Consider the following 17109-nt stretch of genomic DNA (forward strand, 5'->3'; position numbering starts at 1 on the left):
TGTCTGATCCAAACATCTAGAGCAATTTGATGATTCATATTGAAGTTGCCCGTGCATTTCTATATCATCACTACTTCCTCTGTAATTTAATACTCCCTCCGTCCGAAAAAAGTTGTCCACAGCTTAATGTACTGTGAATTTTGCAAAAACGCCCTCGTAGCTTAAAATCTATTACAAACATGTCGCCGTTTCCTTCCTTCTTCCTCTGTCTGTCGCCCGCGCGCGTCGCCAGGGCAAGACGCCATCGGGGACCTACGCCGGCGCTGCCCAGGGCTTGCTCCTCCGCCTCCCAGGACCTGCGCCGCCCAATTGCTTGCTCCGCCGCCGCCCAGGACGTGCTCCTCCGACGCCCAGGTCCTGCGCCGCCCAATTGCTTGCTCCGCCGCCGCCAAGTACGTGGTCCTCCGCCGCCCAGGACCTGGGCCACCCAATTGCTTGCTCCGCCGCTGCGCAGGACGTGCTCCTCCGCCACCCAGGACCTGGGCCGCCGCCACCAGACCTGCGCGGCCGATATCCCCTCCCTCCACCAGGATCTGCGCCGCCGCCGGCCAGGACCTGCGCGCGCCTGGGTGTCGAGCGCCTCGACCGTGAGTTCCGGCCGCGCCTGGACCTCAAGCTCGAGCTCTTTCCCCTGCTCCACTGCAAGTTGCTACTGGTCCCCTGCTCGTGTTGCCGCCCGGAGGTCACCTACTCGTGTGCTGTCGCCGGAGGTCCCCTGCTCGTGCTGCTGTCGGTGAGAAGAAAGAAGTACAAGGCTCCTTGCTTTTTCATCTCCAGTGCCGGACCTTGCTTGCTCTGTAATTTGAAACACAATTGATCATGTCCTCTGAATAAATGTTACAAATAAAGAAGTTCAGTTAACTTTTGCTATCTGAATTCTAATCAGATCAAATTGCTGTCAATTGCTCTGTAATACTCAACCAGGTTTATGAAAATGAAGATCAACCAGGTTTATCTTCAGTAAATAATGGTTTATTTCAGTAAATAATGGTATGCATTGTTTGATTAAGCAGTAGCAATAGCTCAACAAATTAAACAAAAAGGAAATTTCATATCGGTATGCATTGGCAGGGGAATGCTAGAACACGCAGATGTATCAGCTAGAGCACAATCTGTGTGAAAATACAAGCTTCTGAAATTTGTTACAGAAATTTCCCTACTAAAAAGATAACTGAATTTTGTGTACTGGAAGTTTACGGTGAAGTTTCAGTAACTACAGTAACTGAATTTACAGTAAGATTTCTCACTCCATTACACTGCTATTAACTGTATTATTCTGCTGTTAACAATCAGAATTGACACTATATTATTCAATCAAGTTGATGTTCAGAACCTGTCATTTTCTTCCAAAACCTGTCAATTTCTGTCAGGTTTTGATCTGTCAAGTTGATGTCAAACTTGACACATAAATAAAATTTGACATCAATGAAATTTAGACGGTGAATATAGTTTGGACAGTACTCCACTGTCATATTTTCAGTGAGTAAAATTCAGTTTTGACAAATTGAAGCCTACTCTATTCTACTCCTAAATTCTGAGCTTGAGTCAAGCAGGGGATACTAAATGGTGGATGAGGCAACAAATTACACTTGAGTAAGAAACACTTTGATCATCATAAATACTCCAATTATTGTTATACATTTTTATGCATATTACAAGAAGTTTCATAAAACTTGATGTTCAGAACCTGTCAACTTGGTGTTCAGAACCTGTCATTTTCTATGTGCTTGTGAGGACAAGCTGTGTTGATCAGTGCTGGGATGCTAACACCACAAGAAAGCATGCATGCCATGTTCAGGCTTCTTTTTCTTAGTGCATATAGAAGTGGCAATTAATCACCACAAAATGGAGTGCATAGGTTCAGAATCGAAGCATGCATTTTCCATACATAAGTTCAGACTTGAAGCAAGAAAATGTACTCCTCTAGGTTAGCAGCAAGAGCTTACATATGATCCATATGGCAAGGGTGACTTGACGCCATTACGAATACCTCGCCGTACTTCTTCTTCTTAATTATTTGAATTCTTTTTCTTCTTCTTCTTAATTATTTGAAATAATTTGAATTATTCTTATTCTTATTCTTAATTATTTGAATTAATTTGGATTTATTTTTATTAACTTGGAATTATTTGAATTAGCTAGATTTATTTGAATCCATCTAGTCATCTTGCCACCATACAAAAAGACCCATACTTTCACCACAAAAGACCCCAAAGTAGACAATGATACTGTAGTTAACATAACTAGGCATAGCAAGGCAGGGAGCAATGCTCTTCAACTCACCACACGAACTGAATTTTACTCAAACTGAATACTGTACTGAGCACTGAATGAGCAATAAAGGCACACAATTTAGAGAGCAAAAAATTGAACATTTCAGGATAAAAAACTGAAGATTTCTGAACACTTCTGAATGAGCATTTGTTATGATAAGATTTACTATTTCTCTTTAGCAAAGACTTAATATACAAATTCAGTTTTTAGGAAAGACAAGATTTACTATTTCAGTGAACATTCAAAGTCTGAACATTTTTAAATCTATTGAAGAATTAAGGAGGAGTACAAATTATTCAGGTGTGGTTCTGTTCCTTTTTTCAGTTTCAGCAGAACATTTATGTTTCTGTTCCTTTTTTCAGTTTCAGCAGTACATTGTTTCTGCAAAATGTTTCAGTAGAACCTGACTGAATGAAAGAAGTAGAACATCTATCTCAACTATACAAAATTCAAGAAGACCAAAAATCAGTAGAACTTGACTGAATGAAAAGTTTCTCATAGCTGCTTCTGCTTGTACAGAGAGAGGGTACTCCGGGAAGAACATGGGCCGGTCGGGGATCCCTGTGCGCTACAGCATCTGCTCGGCCCCAACATAACAAGACCAGAATCAACAGAAGCAAACCACGGAGTTGCTGGCCAAAATAATTTCAAACAAAATGAAAGCTGACAAGGGAGGAGAGGACCTGCGTCATGTTGTTCTGCTTCTTGATGAGGGAGGTGAGGAGGGGCCTGAAGAGCGGGGACTCGAGGAGCATACCCAGTACGCCTTGGCGGCGAACGGAATCCCCTTCCTCCTCCTTTGCGGACTGGCGCACGGCCGAGGCGGCGACCGACGCGTAGGCCCACGCACACCCGAGGTGGCGCAAGCGCAGCGCGAGACACTGCTGCTTTCCCCGTGCCTCCTCCGGCGTCGGGGGCAACGAGGAGGAGGTGTCGCCGCAGCGCGCAAGCAGGAGACGCAGCGGGAGGAAGAAGAAACAACTTTGAGGGTGAAAGAGGGGAGATTTGGGAGGCAGGCAAGGGGGCCAGGGGAGCTGCGCGAGGCAGGAGGGAGCGGTGGCGTAGGCATCCCCGGCGGCGGAGGAGGACGTGCGGGAGAGCAGGGGAGCAGCACGGCGAAGCTGAGCAGGGGAGCTCCGGCGTCGATGCGCCCGTGTCGGAGCGGCGGGGTGTGTCGATTGGAGAAGACGAGGAGTGCGGGTTGTGTCGGGAGTTTGGGGAGGGGTTTTGTGCAAAAACGCCATGAAGACAACTTTTCCCGGCCGGAGGGAGTATAAGACATTTTCACTCTATCAGATGTAGGTGATAAGGGGATTGTGTGTGAGTAAGAGAGTTTCAGTGGGTGTTAGACAACGACCATCATGTCTGGCAAAATGTGTTTGTTCTTATTATTTTATTTTATTCTGCTAATATGTATGTTCTTCTTATTTCTGGTGATGGGAAGTTCATGTCTGTGTATAACGATGTTGATCCTGATCTTAGTCCTCGTGTTCATCAAAAAACACACATATATTTTTTTATGAAAAGGATCCAGATCTATTATCACAGTTTATTGAAAGTACAAAGCGTCTCAAACATAATGAAAATTACATGGAAATCTCGAGACCACCGAACGACCACTACCATCGCTACAAGCCGCCGACGTGTCATTGTCGCCGCTCTCTTGTTGGCGCCGGCTTTACCTTGTCGATGACCTTTTGGTTATTCAGACCAGAAGATGTGATGCACTCCCGACTCCTGGGCAATTTTACTCATGTTAAGTTGTAAACGCCGAATCTGCAGTCAGAAAGACCTAATTAAAAGCCATTTCTAACTGCAATTTGTCCCCGATTTCGCACCATGCGTGCTGCTCCGTGTCACGACCGACTGCCCTGCTCACATCTGAAAAGCTAGGAAATCAGACAAACTGAACAACGGAGGCAGAGTAGTTGGTGCTACCAAACGAACTCGAGACGAGACCCACATCAGCCTTCCATTTCTACCTGTCCGCGATTTCTTTCTTTTTCTGCAAGTCGAAAGCAGAGTCCACGTCGTCTGTTTCTTCCACGATCTCCAAACCGTAGACTTCTTCGACCTCTCTGCCTCTGCGCTCATGGTATCCGAACCCACGGAATTCCAAAGACCCACACCAGATTCATTCCAGAATCGAGACGTCGATGATTCCAATGGCGACGTCCAGGGAGACGTCACGCGTGACGCCAGCCAGCCCCCCCGTTGACCTGTGCAGAGTCTTAGCGGCAAAGCTCTCTCCAGGTCAAATCGAACATGAAAATTCTAAAAACAATTGAACGCGTTCGTTCCAGATTATCGATAAAAATTTGTCGCCTTGAAATGTCTCCAATGAATGCCTCGCTGGAAAAGATAAGGGACAGAACGGAGAAAAAGGGAAAGTAATTAGTTTTTTTTAGACAAAGGGAAAGTAATTAGTAGTACGTGCTGGCTGGCCCATTGGGTGGGCGTGTCATGGCCGAGATGGGCCCGAAGGAGCGAATCGGTCGAGGCTTTCTTGGGCCGGAGGGCAGGAACTTATTCTGAGACTTCTCTAGAGCCCTCCACTCCCTATAAGACAGATAGACAGACCTCCATTCCCAATCTCATCACAATCCAATCTCAGTTTCCAACAAGAAAGAAAGAAAATCCAGAGAAACGCCAGAGGAGAGACCAAGGTAGACGACGATGGCGGTGTTGGTGGAGCTGACCAAGGAGTACGGCTACGTGGTGCTCACCGTGGTCGCCTACGCCTTCCTCAACTTCTGGATGAGCTTCCAGGTCGGCGCCGCCCGCAAGAAGTACGTGCCCGCCGCCTCTGCTCCGCGCTCTGCTTCTTGATCTGATTCTTGGAGAGTTTCATGGAGCTTCGGCGATCCTGCCGCTTGTTTCAGGTACAAGGTGTTCTACCCCACGCTGTACGCCATCGAGTCGGAGAACAAGGACGCCAAGCGCTTCAACTGCGTCCAGGTTCGCCGCCGCCGGCCAGATTCCCTCTCTGCCCTGCTCTGTCCTGCTGATTTCGTGTGTGCTATTTGAGCGAGTTGACTGACTGAATTCTTGTGGGTTTGTGCTGTGGGATTGCAGAGGGGGCACCAGAACTCGCTGGAGATGATGCCGCTCTTCTTCGTCACGGTGCTGCTCGGTGGCCTGCAGCACCCGGTGGTCGCCGCCGCGCTGGGGCTCCTCTACACCGTCGCCAGGTTCTTCTACTTCAAGGGCTACGCCACCGGCGTCCCGGACAACCGCCTCAAGCTTGGGTACGTTTGCCTTTTGCTCTGCTCAGCGATGAACAACTCTGCAGATGATTCAGATGATAATGGCATCCAAATCAAATCCTTGGGGAGAGATCCCCTTGATTTCCAGCATGTTTTACTGCTAGTTTCTTAGGAAATTCTCAGTCCTAGGAATTACTATACTACAAGCCATTTGATTTCATTAATAGGATGGCACAGTATTAGTCAACCACACTCAACTCATTAATAAGGTGAGCGGGCAGAGCAGGGCTCAACTTGGTGCTGCTCCACTAACCAAGCCATGTCAAAGGTGTGCTCATAATGAGCGCGGCTCCATTGATTCTCACCGACGACCTGGAGTGGCTTTGAAGTGTTTCTTCAACCTCCTGCATACGCACAGAGAGATGTCTTTTGTCTCCAATTCTTCATTCCCAATTTTGGCTGAGGCCCCAGCAGCTAACAGCTAGCTAGCACCCCACTACTGCTTGCCTGCACTGCACATCTTTTTTCTGAATTGACACGGGCCATTGCTGCAGGTGAAGGAAGGCCTTGGTTGGTAGGTGAGATTCATTCACATTGCATCGCAAAGTAGGACATTGTTAATTGGATGTGATGCTGCAATCCTACCTAAGCTTCTCAGGGTCAAAAATAAATAAAATCCTACCTAAGCTTCTGTCCTATGTCAACCACCCCGGTTTTAGGTTTTATAAACGATAACGAGGAGCAAAGTCGTGAGCTCTGGATTGAGTATGAAAAATGGTTGACCTGAACCAAATTTGCAGCTTATGACGCCGAATAACGCATCGATGAGCCTGAATTGCATTAGCATCGACGAATTTCATATCCTTGTTGTCCATGTTTAAGTCATCCTCTTATAGAAGTGATTCTGATCTTGGTGATTTCCTTTTCGCTTTGGTGAACTCTGCAGGGGGCTCAACTTCTTGGCGATCATCGGGCTGATCCTCTGCACGGCGTCCTTCGGCATCAACCTTGTCATCAGGGAGGCGATCTGAGGCTCCGGACTGATGTGCCTGACTTGATAGGCGTTTGTGACTCGAGTCATTTAGACATGGCGGTGGTGTCTTTTATAGTGTCCAAAAATGTGTGTGCGTCTGTTTTACTCTCACAGAATAAAGCTAGATGGAGACGGTTTGTAACATCGAGGTTTTGTAGCTTTTGCAGCACAGTTTTAAATATCAACATCTACTACAATACTAAACATGTATAATATGAAAATTAATTCCTTGATGCACCTAATGATATTGGTTTGATTCGTCTCAAGTCAAACTTCATAAAGTTCGACCAAATTTATATTGAAAAATATCAACATCTACTACAATACTAAACATGTATATTATGAAAATTAATTCCTTGATGCACCTAATGATATTGGTTTGATATTATGAATGTTATCCCGCAAAAAAAGATATTATGAATGTTAGTAAATTTTCCTATAATCTTGGTCATACTTCGATCAAAACTTTATAAAGTTTGATCTAAGACCAAATTTATATGCAGAGTTAAAAAACAGAGGAAGTATTTAACTTGATTTTCTTGCACCTGTCAAGAGTTATACATGAGGCTGTCTGTGCCGTTTCTAAATTCCAAAAGGAAAAGTAATTTTCCAAAATCGCTATTATTTTGTGACTTGTGCTCAGCTAAAGTATACGCTATACGGTCTGGTACAAGAAAAAACATCGATTGTGTATAACTACTGCCTATTCTCCTCTAACAAGAGTGAATCTCCTCTGGGATGGGGTTGCCCTTCTGCTCTTTTTTTTGAGGTCACATGCTTGTGTGCCTCTTCGTACGGCAACAGGTCGTCTTTCTCCTTGGCACCGGCCTGGTGCCGCCCTTCTGCTCGATCCGTGCTTGTGCGCCCCATCATATGGCGAGACATCGAATTCGACATCCTCATCGTCATCATCATTCTTCGTGTATCCCTTCGGGGCTGGTGAGGCCCTTCTGCTCGACACAAGCTTGTCTCCCCCCTCGTATGGCAAGGCACCGTCGTCGTCGCCATGGTTCCTACTCTTCACATACAAATATACTATCTTGGACATCTTTTATGATTGTGAATACTTATTAATTATTTTCAAACTTGATCAAATAAGTTGAAGTTGAAGAAGAAAGACAACGTAATGAGTTATGTTTGGTTATATTTGCATACAAATTATATTGTTATGAATCCTCCAACATGTGGTGCTTGCCTATAATATTTTGCTAGCCAAAAACTATGTACTAAGCAGAAATACTGCTTATGCATCCAAAATCCTTAAGCCAAATTTCTTCCATGAGTGTCCATCATACCTATCTATATATGGTATTTCACTGTCATTCCAAGTAAATTTGCATGTGTCACCTCTAAAATCTTCAAATGAACATTTTTTTTGTGTACCCGAACCGCTCATGGAGCGATAGGGTAGTCAATATCTTCCATGCTAAGTGTGTTTTACTCATCGACGAGAGTTTATTCACTCGTCAAATTTGAGAGAGGCTAGTTAAAAGGAGCACATTCTTGAATTATTTATGAAAATACCCCCCCCCCCCTAGAAAGTTGAAAGTTGGCAGGCATATGTGGATTCGGCTAGCCATGGTTTGTGTTAGCATGGTGGAGGGGAAATAAAAAATTTTGCATGGGAACCGCCATTAATGTGTTTAACATGAAAGATATTGAAAACTTTGTCGTTAAACCGTTGACAGGAAAACTACACCTCTCAAATGAAACTATCTTGTTTTAAGCAATGAACTTTAGCACATTAGCAAATCCATGCTTCCCTCTGCGAAAGACATATCTATTTACTTTTCATGTTGAGTCAACTTCTTATTCCAACCTCAGTTATTCTCCACTTGGCAAACATTGTGTGGTGTGAAAGATCCAGGCACATATATCCAGTCAAATATATTTGATCATGAATTATTTTTGTTGGCAATTATCTCGATGATAAGTAAGTTGGGAGACGAAACATTAAGCTCCTATCTTTCTCTGTGTTTGATGGATGTTGTTTGTTCTAAAAATATGCTTTGAGTACTATTAATCATAGAAGGCTATATAATAATTGAGTATATGGAGATCTTACTTAGAATTTTTTGAAAATAATATGATTAGTTATTGTTTGGTGACTAAGAATATAAGTTGTTAAGTTTCAATGGAGTGCATTGTTTAAACCATAACATGTGAATTGATTGCTATTTTATCATGATGAGATTTATAAGAAAGAGTCGTTATTTATGATGATAGAAAAAGTGAATACAATTATCATTGATCAAACTTATGCACTATTCTAGCATCCACACTTCATATTTTTTTACCATTTACCTGACACGTCTCCAACATATCTATAATTTATGAAGTATTCATGTCATGTTTACAATAATTGTATATGGTTTTGGTGCACTTTTATATGATTTTAATGGACTAACCTATTAACATAGTGCCAAGTTTTTATTTTGTTGTCTATTTATTTGTTTCAAAAAAACCCATACAAAACGAAGTCCAAACGCCATAAAAATTTACGGTGATTTTTTATGGACAAGAAGGTACCCAGGAAGCTTCGGGGAAGGACCAGAAGGTGCCCGGGGGGGCCAGAAGCTCAAGGCCCCCCTTGGCGCGCCACCTAAGCTTGTGGGACCCTCGGGAACTCCCCTGGTGTGATTCGAACGCTGAAAAGTCCTATAATTCTGAAGGAAATATGCCCTAGAGGCAATAATAAAGTTATTATTTATTTCCTTATATCATGATAAATGTTTATTATTCATGCTAGAATTGTATTAACCGGAAACATAATACTTATGTGAATACATAAACAAACAAAGTGTCACTAGTATGCCTCTACTTGACTAGCTCGTTAATCGAAGATGGTTATGTTTCCTAACCATAGACATGAGTTGTCATTAGATTAATGAGATCACATCATTAGGAGAATGATGTGATTGACATGACCCATTCCATTAGCTTAGCACCCGATCGTTTAGTATGTTGCTATTGCTTTCTTCATGACTTATACATGTTCCTATGACTATGAGATTATGCAACTCCTGTTTACCGGAGGAACACTTTGTGTGCTACCAAACGTCACAACGTAACTGGGTGATTATAAAGGTGCTCTACAGGTGTCTCCAAAGGTACATGTTGGGTTGGCGTATTTCGAGATTAGGATTTGTCACTCCGATTGTGGGAGAGGTATCTCTGGGCCCTCTCGGTATTGCACATCACTTAAGCCTTGCAAGCAATGCAACTAATAAGTTAGTTGCAAGATGATGTATTATAGAACGAGTAAAGAGACTTGCCGGTAACGAGATTGAACTAGGTATTGAGATACCGACGATCGAATCTCGAGCAAGTAACATACCGATGACAAAGGGAACAAACGTATGTTGTTATGCGGTCTGACCGATAAAGATCTTCATAGAATATGTAGGAGCCAATATGAGCATCCAGGTTCCGCTATTGGTTATTGACCGGAGACGTGTCTCGGTCATGTCTACATTGTTCTCGAACCCGTAGGGTCCGCACGCTTAACGTTACGATGACAGTTTCATTATGAGTTTATATATTTTGATGTACCGAAGGTTGTTCGGAGTCCCGGATGTGATCACGGACTTGACGAGGAGTCTCGAAATGGTCGAGACATAAAGATCGATATATTGGACGACTATATTTGGACACCGGAAAGGTTACGGGTGAGATTGGGACAATACCGGATCACCGGGAGGTTATCGGAACCCCCCGGGAGGTATATGGGCCTTATTGGGCCTTAGTTGAAAGGAGGGGAAAGGATCAAGGGAGGGGGCGCGCCCCCCCAAGCCCAATCCGAATTGGGAGGGGGGCCGGCCCCCCCTTTCCTTCCTCCCTCCTTCCTCTTCCTTCCTTCTCCTACTCCTAATAGGAAAAAGGGGAGTCCTACTCCCTGTGGGAGTTGGACTCCCCCTTAGGGCGCGCCACCCTCCTTGCCCGGCCCCCTCCTCCACTCCTTTATATACGAGGGTAGGGGGCACCCCATAGACACAACAATTGATCATTGATCTCTTAGCCGTGTGCGGTGCCCCCCTCCACCATAATCCTCGATAATATTGTAGCGGTGCTTAGGCGAAGCCCTGCGACGGTAGAACATCAAGATCGTCACCACGCCGTCGTGCTGACGGAACTCATCCCCCACACTTTGCTGGATCGAAGTCCGGGGATCGTCATCGAGCTGAACGCGTGCTAGTATCCCGAACTTGTGCACGGGCAGTCGCAACATCCCGCGGCAAGGCTTGCTGGGTGACCGCCAAGGTCCTCCGTGGTTACTTTGGAGCCATTCAAGAACAAAGTATCCAACCAAGGCATCTCAAGACCCCGGCAAGAGGAGCTTGCTGGGAAGGCCAACCAAGGCAAAGCGCTTAAGGAGACAAGACCCCGGCAAGAGGAGCTTGCCGGGAAGGCCACCCAAGGCATCTTAAGGAACTTGCCGCGACGCGCCACGCGTCCCGGCAAGGCCCGGTGAGCGACAAGCTCCCGGACGCGACAAGACAACGACCGCGGCAAGGCGCTTGCCGCGGCAAGCCACCACTCTGTGCTCGCGCTTCAGCACATCCACCAACGTGTCGCTCTGGGACCCTTCCAGGCGTGCGTGGCGGGAGGCTGTGCAACCAGCGGTGCACGGTGGCGAGTGGCGCTGACAAGTTTGCCATCGTGGTGAGCGGTGGCATCCCTGATGGTCCCTTTTGCACTGTTTAGGCGACACAGACGGGCATTTAATACCCTTGTCCCCTGCCGTCAGGGTTAGGTATGATACACTGTAGCAGGTAGCTGTACCTACCGCAGCACCTTTCCATTTTTACCCTTGTCTACGTTGCCACCTGTCGGTGACCCCTTGAGCATATGAAAGGAGGCCCATGCGCAACATAGAGGGGGTTAGCTAGTTCAGAGAACACTCACGCTCGGTCTCGTTAGCTGCTGGTGTGTACTGTAGCACTCCACGCTCCCGAGCAAGAACTCAATACAAACCACAAAGCAGGAGTAGGGTTTTACGCATCCGTGCGGCCCGTGCCGTAGTTTCGGTGCTTGATCGATCGGGCTGTGAAGACGTACGTGTTGGAAATATGCCCTAGAGGCAATACTAAATTGGTTATTATTATATTTCCTTGTTCATGATAGTCGTTTATTATCCATGCTAGAATTGTATTGATAGGAAACTCAGATACATGTGTGGATACATAGACAACACCATGTCCCTAGTAAGCCTCTAGTTGACTAGCTCGTTGATCAATAGATGGTTATGCTTTCCTGACCATGGACATTGGATGTCGTTGATAACGGGATCACATCATTAGGAGAATGATGTGATGGACAAGACCCAATCCTAAGCCTAGCACAAGATCGTGTAGTTCGTATGCTAAAGCTTTTCTAATGTCAAGTATCATTTCCTTAGACCATGAGATTGTGCAACTCCCGGGTACCATAGGAGTGCTTTGGGTGTGCCAAACGTCACAACGTAACTAGGTGGCTATAAAGGTGCACTACGGGTATCTCTGAAAGTGTCTGTTGGGTTGGCACGAATCGAGACTGGGATTTGTCACTCCGTGTAAACGGAGAGGTATCTCTGGGCCCACTCGGTAGGACATCATCATAATGTGCACAATGTGATCAAGGAGTTGATCACAGGACGATGTGTTACGGAACGAGTAAAGAGACTTGCCGGTAACGAGATTGAACAAGGTATCGGGATACCAACGATCGAATCTCACGCAAGTATCGTACCGATAGACAAAGGGAATTGTATACGAGATTGATTGAATCCTTGACATCGTGGTTCATCTGATGAGATCCCGCTGTTGGTTATTGACCGGAGAGTTGTCTCAGCCATGTCTGCATGACTCCCGAACCCGTAGGGTCTACACACTTAAGGTTCGATGACGCTAGGGTTATAGGGAAAGTATGTACGCGGTTACCGAATGCTGTTCGGAGTCCTGGATGAGATCCCGGACGTCACGAGGAGTTCCGGAATGGTCTGGAGGTAAAGATTGATATATAGAAAGTATGGTTTTGGCCACCGGAAGTGTTCCGGGCATCACTGGTAGTGTACCGGGACCACCGGAGGGGTCCGGGGGTCCACCGGGAGGGGCCAGCCCCTAGGTGGGCTGGGGCGCCTCCCACCAAGGCCCAAGGCGCCTCCTAGAGGGGAGGGGGCAAACCGTAGGGCAGATGGGCCATAAGGCCCACCCCAAGTGCGCCTCCCCCTCTCCCCCTTGTGGTCGCCACCCTAGATGGGATCTAGGGCTGCCGCACCCCTTGGGGTGGGAACCCTAGGTGGGGGCGCAGCCCTCCCTCTCCCCCTATATATAGTGGAGGCAAATGGGCAGCCCAACACACGAAGTTCTTCCCCTGTTGGAGCAGCCCTACCTCTCTCCCTCCTCGTCTCTCGTAGTGCTTGGCAAAGCCCTGCTGGAGTCCCGCGCTCCTCCACCGCCACCACGCCGTCGTGCTGCTGCTGGACGGAGTCTTCCCCAACCTCTCCTTCTCCCCTTGCTGGATCAAGGCATAGGAGACGTCACCGGGCTGCACGTGTGTTGAACGCGGAGGTGCTGTTGTTCGGCGCTTAGATCGGAATCAACCGCGATCTGAATCGCTACGAGTACGACTCCTTCATCCGCGTTCTTGCAACGCTTCCGCTTAGCGATCTACAAGGGTATGTAGATGCACTCTCCTTCCCCTCGTTGCTAGATTACTCCATAGATTGATCTTGGTGATGCGTAGAAAATTTTAAATTTCTGCTACGATCCCCAACAGTGGCATCATGAGGGCATCTCCAGCCGTTGGCCCCCCCAGGAGAGGCAAAAAATCGCCCCTGGGGGCGCACCGGCGCTAAACCGCGCACTGGGGGCGTGATGCCCCCCAGTCGCGGCCCCCACGGGTTTTTAAAAAAGTCAAATACGGCGCAAACACGATTCAAATTTAACGCAAACATCGGCGAGTTCGTTCAAATTTAAACATACTTTACAAAAAAGGGAAAAACTACCGCGGGCTACCCCCGCCGTCTCCCTCGCCGCCCGCCTCGCCGCCCGCCCACGCGGTTATACATGCCGAGGAGGTGGTAGAACCACGTGTAGTCACCGCCATCGTCATCGTCGTCGTCACCCCCGCCGACGCCTCCGCCGTCCCTGCTGCATCCCTCCCCCGGTTGGCGCGGCGGGTTGGACGGTCCGGGGGCGTCATCGTCGTCGTTGCTGAGGACCACGACGCCGTTCTCGTCCTCGCGCCCATGCTTGCGGGCGGCGATCTCCTCCAGGGCCCGGCGCTGCCGGACCATCTCGTCGCGGAGGTAGTCGTCCCGCGCCCACCGCAGGGCGTCCTCGTCGGAGAATCCACACCGGGCTATCTCCTCATACTCCACGGGGAGGCCGGGCTCCGGCTTGGGCTCCGGCTTGGGCTCGACGAGGACGAAACGGCCGGTGGGGGAGGCGTTGTCGCCGATGCGGACGCTGGAGCTGCGGGTGCGCGCGCTGACAGGCGCGCCCTGGGGCTCCGGCTTGACAGGGCAGAGGTGGAGGCAGGGGGAGCCGCCGGACGAGGAGGAGGACCCCCCGGTCTCCATGCGCCTCGGGGTCTAGGAGCTTCCCCGGCGGCGTGTGAAGGATGGGGGAGCGGGGTACTCGAGGCGCGGCATGTTGCCGCCCTCGATGTACTCGAGGATGGCCTCCAACGTGCGCCCGGGCACGCCCCACCACCGACGCCGGCTGACGGCGTTGAGCCTGCCGGAGGGCTCGACGCCGTTGGTGGCCTTGAGCTGCTCGGCGTGACGGCGGCGGAAGTAGGGCTCCCAGAGCGGGCTGTCGGGGACGTACCGTGGCCCCTCCCTCCCGAGTGCGCTGGGGCGCGTCTTATATAGGCCGAGGCGCCGCCCGTGCGCGAGCCGCCGTGAGTACGCGTGGCGGGCAAGGGAGGGCGAGGGACGCGCGTCATCCGGTCTTCACTGCGCCGCCCGTGAGGCATCAATGGCGTAGGCTGACCGGCGCGGCAGCGCAGCAGCTTTGGCATTGATTTGCCGTGGGAAACGAGGCGATGAGGACGACGAAGGGGCGAGAAGAGGGTAGGAGTCGCTGACGCGGCAGGCCCGCGGCTGTTTCGCGCCAAAACAGTTCGCCTTGGCGCCCCCGGGCGCCACCCAGCGCGCCGGGTTCGGCCTGGGTCCGCCGGCGCTGTTTTCGGCCCAAGCCGGCGAAAATCGGGCTCCTGGGGGCGCGACTGGGCCGATTTTTCAGCGCCGGCGCAAAAAAAACGCCTGGGGAGGCCTTCCTGGGGGCGCGGCTGGAGATGCCCTGAGCTAGGTCTATGCGTAGTTTCTATGCACGAGTAGAACACAAGTTGTTGTGGGCGTCGATTTTGTCAATTTACTTGCTGTTACTAGTCTTATCTTGATTCGGCGGCATCGTGGGATGAAGCGGCCCGGACCAACCTTACACGTACGCTTACGTGAGACTGGTTCCACCGACTGACATGCACTAGTTGCATAAGGTGGCTAGCGGGTGTCTGTATCTCCCACTTTAGTCGGATCGGATTCGATGAAAAGGGTCCTTATGAAGGGTAAATAGAAATTGGCATATCACGTTGTGGTTTTGGCGTAGGTAAGAAACGTTCTTGCTAGAAACCTATAGCAGCCACGTAAAAACTTGCCACAACAATTAGAGGACGTATAACTTGTTTTTGCAGCATATGCCTTGTGATGTGATATGGCCAAAAGGATGTGATGAATGATATATGTGATGTATGAGATTGATCATGTTCTTGTAATAGGAATCACGACTTGCATGTCGATGAGTATGACAACCGGCAGGAGCCATAGGAGTTGTCTTAATTTATTTATGACCTGCGTGTCAACTTAAACGTCATGTAATTACTTTACTTCATTGCTAAAGCGTTAGCCATAATAGTAGAAGTAATAGATGACGAGACAACTTCAAGAAGACACGATGATGGGAATCATGATGATGGAGATCATGGTGTCATGCCGGTGACAACGATGATCATGGAGCCCCGAAGATGGAGATCAAAAGGAGCAAAATGATATTGGCCATATCATGTCACTATTTGATTACATGTGATGTTTATCATGTTTTACATCTTATTTGCTTAGAACGACGGTAGCTTAAATAAGATGATCCCTCACTAAAATTTCAAGAAAAGTGTTCCCCCTAACTGTGCACTGTTATGAAGGTTCGTTGTTTCGAAGCACCACGTGATGATCGGGTGTGATAGATTCTAACGTTCGAATACAACGGGTGTTGACGAGCCTAGCATGTACAGACATGGCCTCGGAACACATGCGAAACACTTAGGTTGACTTGACGAGCCTAGCATGTACAAACATGGCCTCGGAACACGGAAGACCGAAAGGTCGAGCATGAGTCATATAGAAGATACGATCAACATGAAGATGTTCACCGATGTTGACTAGTCCGTCTCACGTGATGATCGGACACGGCCTAGCTGACTCGGATCATGTTTCACTTAGATGACTAGAGGGATGTCTATCTGAGTGGGAGTTCATTAAATAATTTTATTAGATGAACTTAATTATCATGAACATAGTCTAAATTGTCTTTGCAAATATGTTGTAGATAAATAGCTCATGTTGTAGCTCCCTATTTTAATACGTTCCTAGAGAAAGACCAAGTTGTAAGATATTGTAAGCAATGATGCGGACTGGGTCCGTAGTCCGAGGAGTGTCCTCACTGCTACACAGAAGGCTTACGTCTTTGATGCACCGCTCGATGTGCAAACCCCTACAACGTCGTCTGTGGATGTTGTGAACACCTGACACACACATCCTGATGACTACTTGATAGTTTAGTGCACCATACTTCACAGCTTAGAATCAGGATTCCAATGACGTTTTTGAACGCCATAAGACATATGAGATGTTCCAAGAGCTGAAATTGGGATTTCAGGCTCATGCCCGTGTTGAGAGGTATGAGACCTCTGACAAGTTCTTTTGCCAACAAGATGGAGGAGAATAGCTCAGCTAGTGAGCATGTGCTCAGAATGTCTGGGTGCTACAATCACTTAAATCAAGTGGGAGTTAAACTTTCAGATAAGATAGTGATTGATAGAGTTCTCTAGCCACTATCACTAAGCTACTAGATCTTCGTGATGAACTATGACATGCAAGGGATGGAGTTGATCCCAGAGCTGTTCGCGGTGCTTAAGACCACAAAAGGTAGAAATCAAGAAGGAGCATCAAGTGTTGATGGTTTAACAAGACCACTGGTTTCAAGAAGGGCAAGGGCTAGAAGGGAAACTTCATGGATGGCAAACCATTTGCCGCTCCAGTGAAGGAGCCCAAGGTTGAACCCAAACCCGAGACTAAGTGCTTCTATTGTAAGGGGAACGGTCACTGGTAGCGGAATTACCCAAATGCATGGTAGATAAGAAGGCTGGCAACTTCAACAAAGTATATATGTGTTATTAATGTGTACCTCACTAGTACTCCTGGTAGCACCTGGGTATTGGATACCGGTTCAGTTGCTATTATTGGTGACTTAAAGCAAAAGCTACAGACTAAACAGAGACTGGCTAAGGGCGAGGTGACGATGTGTGTTGGAAGTGTTTCCAAAGTTGATGAGATCACCA

The 17109-nt window shown here is 47.9% G+C and overlaps 2 protein-coding genes across 2 annotated transcripts; one reads left to right on the top strand and one right to left on the bottom strand.

Moving 5' to 3' along the window:
- Window positions 1-3624, bottom strand: LOC125550394. The gene is made up of 2 exons (XM_048713387.1): window positions 2958-3624; window positions 1-795 (listed from the first exon to the last, which is right to left on the bottom strand). The coding sequence occupies exons 1-2, from the start codon at window positions 3516-3518 to the stop codon at window positions 688-690; spliced, it is 669 nt and encodes a 222-aa protein (XP_048569344.1). The 5' UTR covers window positions 3519-3624; the 3' UTR covers window positions 1-687.
- Window positions 3625-4830: 1206 nt separating this feature from the next.
- On the top strand, window positions 4831-6755 carry LOC125550395 (microsomal glutathione S-transferase 3-like). Its single transcript, XM_048713388.1, has 4 exons — window positions 4831-5063; window positions 5157-5232; window positions 5350-5522; window positions 6427-6755. Exons 1-4 carry the CDS (start codon window positions 4951-4953, stop codon window positions 6509-6511), a joined length of 447 nt encoding a protein of 148 aa, XP_048569345.1. The 5' UTR covers window positions 4831-4950; the 3' UTR covers window positions 6512-6755.
- Window positions 6756-17109: the final 10354 nt, after the last annotated feature.

Source organism: Triticum urartu, chromosome 4 (genome assembly GCF_003073215.2).
Source record: "Triticum urartu cultivar G1812 chromosome 4, Tu2.1, whole genome shotgun sequence".
Classification (NCBI taxonomy): domain Eukaryota; kingdom Viridiplantae; phylum Streptophyta; class Magnoliopsida; order Poales; family Poaceae; genus Triticum; species Triticum urartu.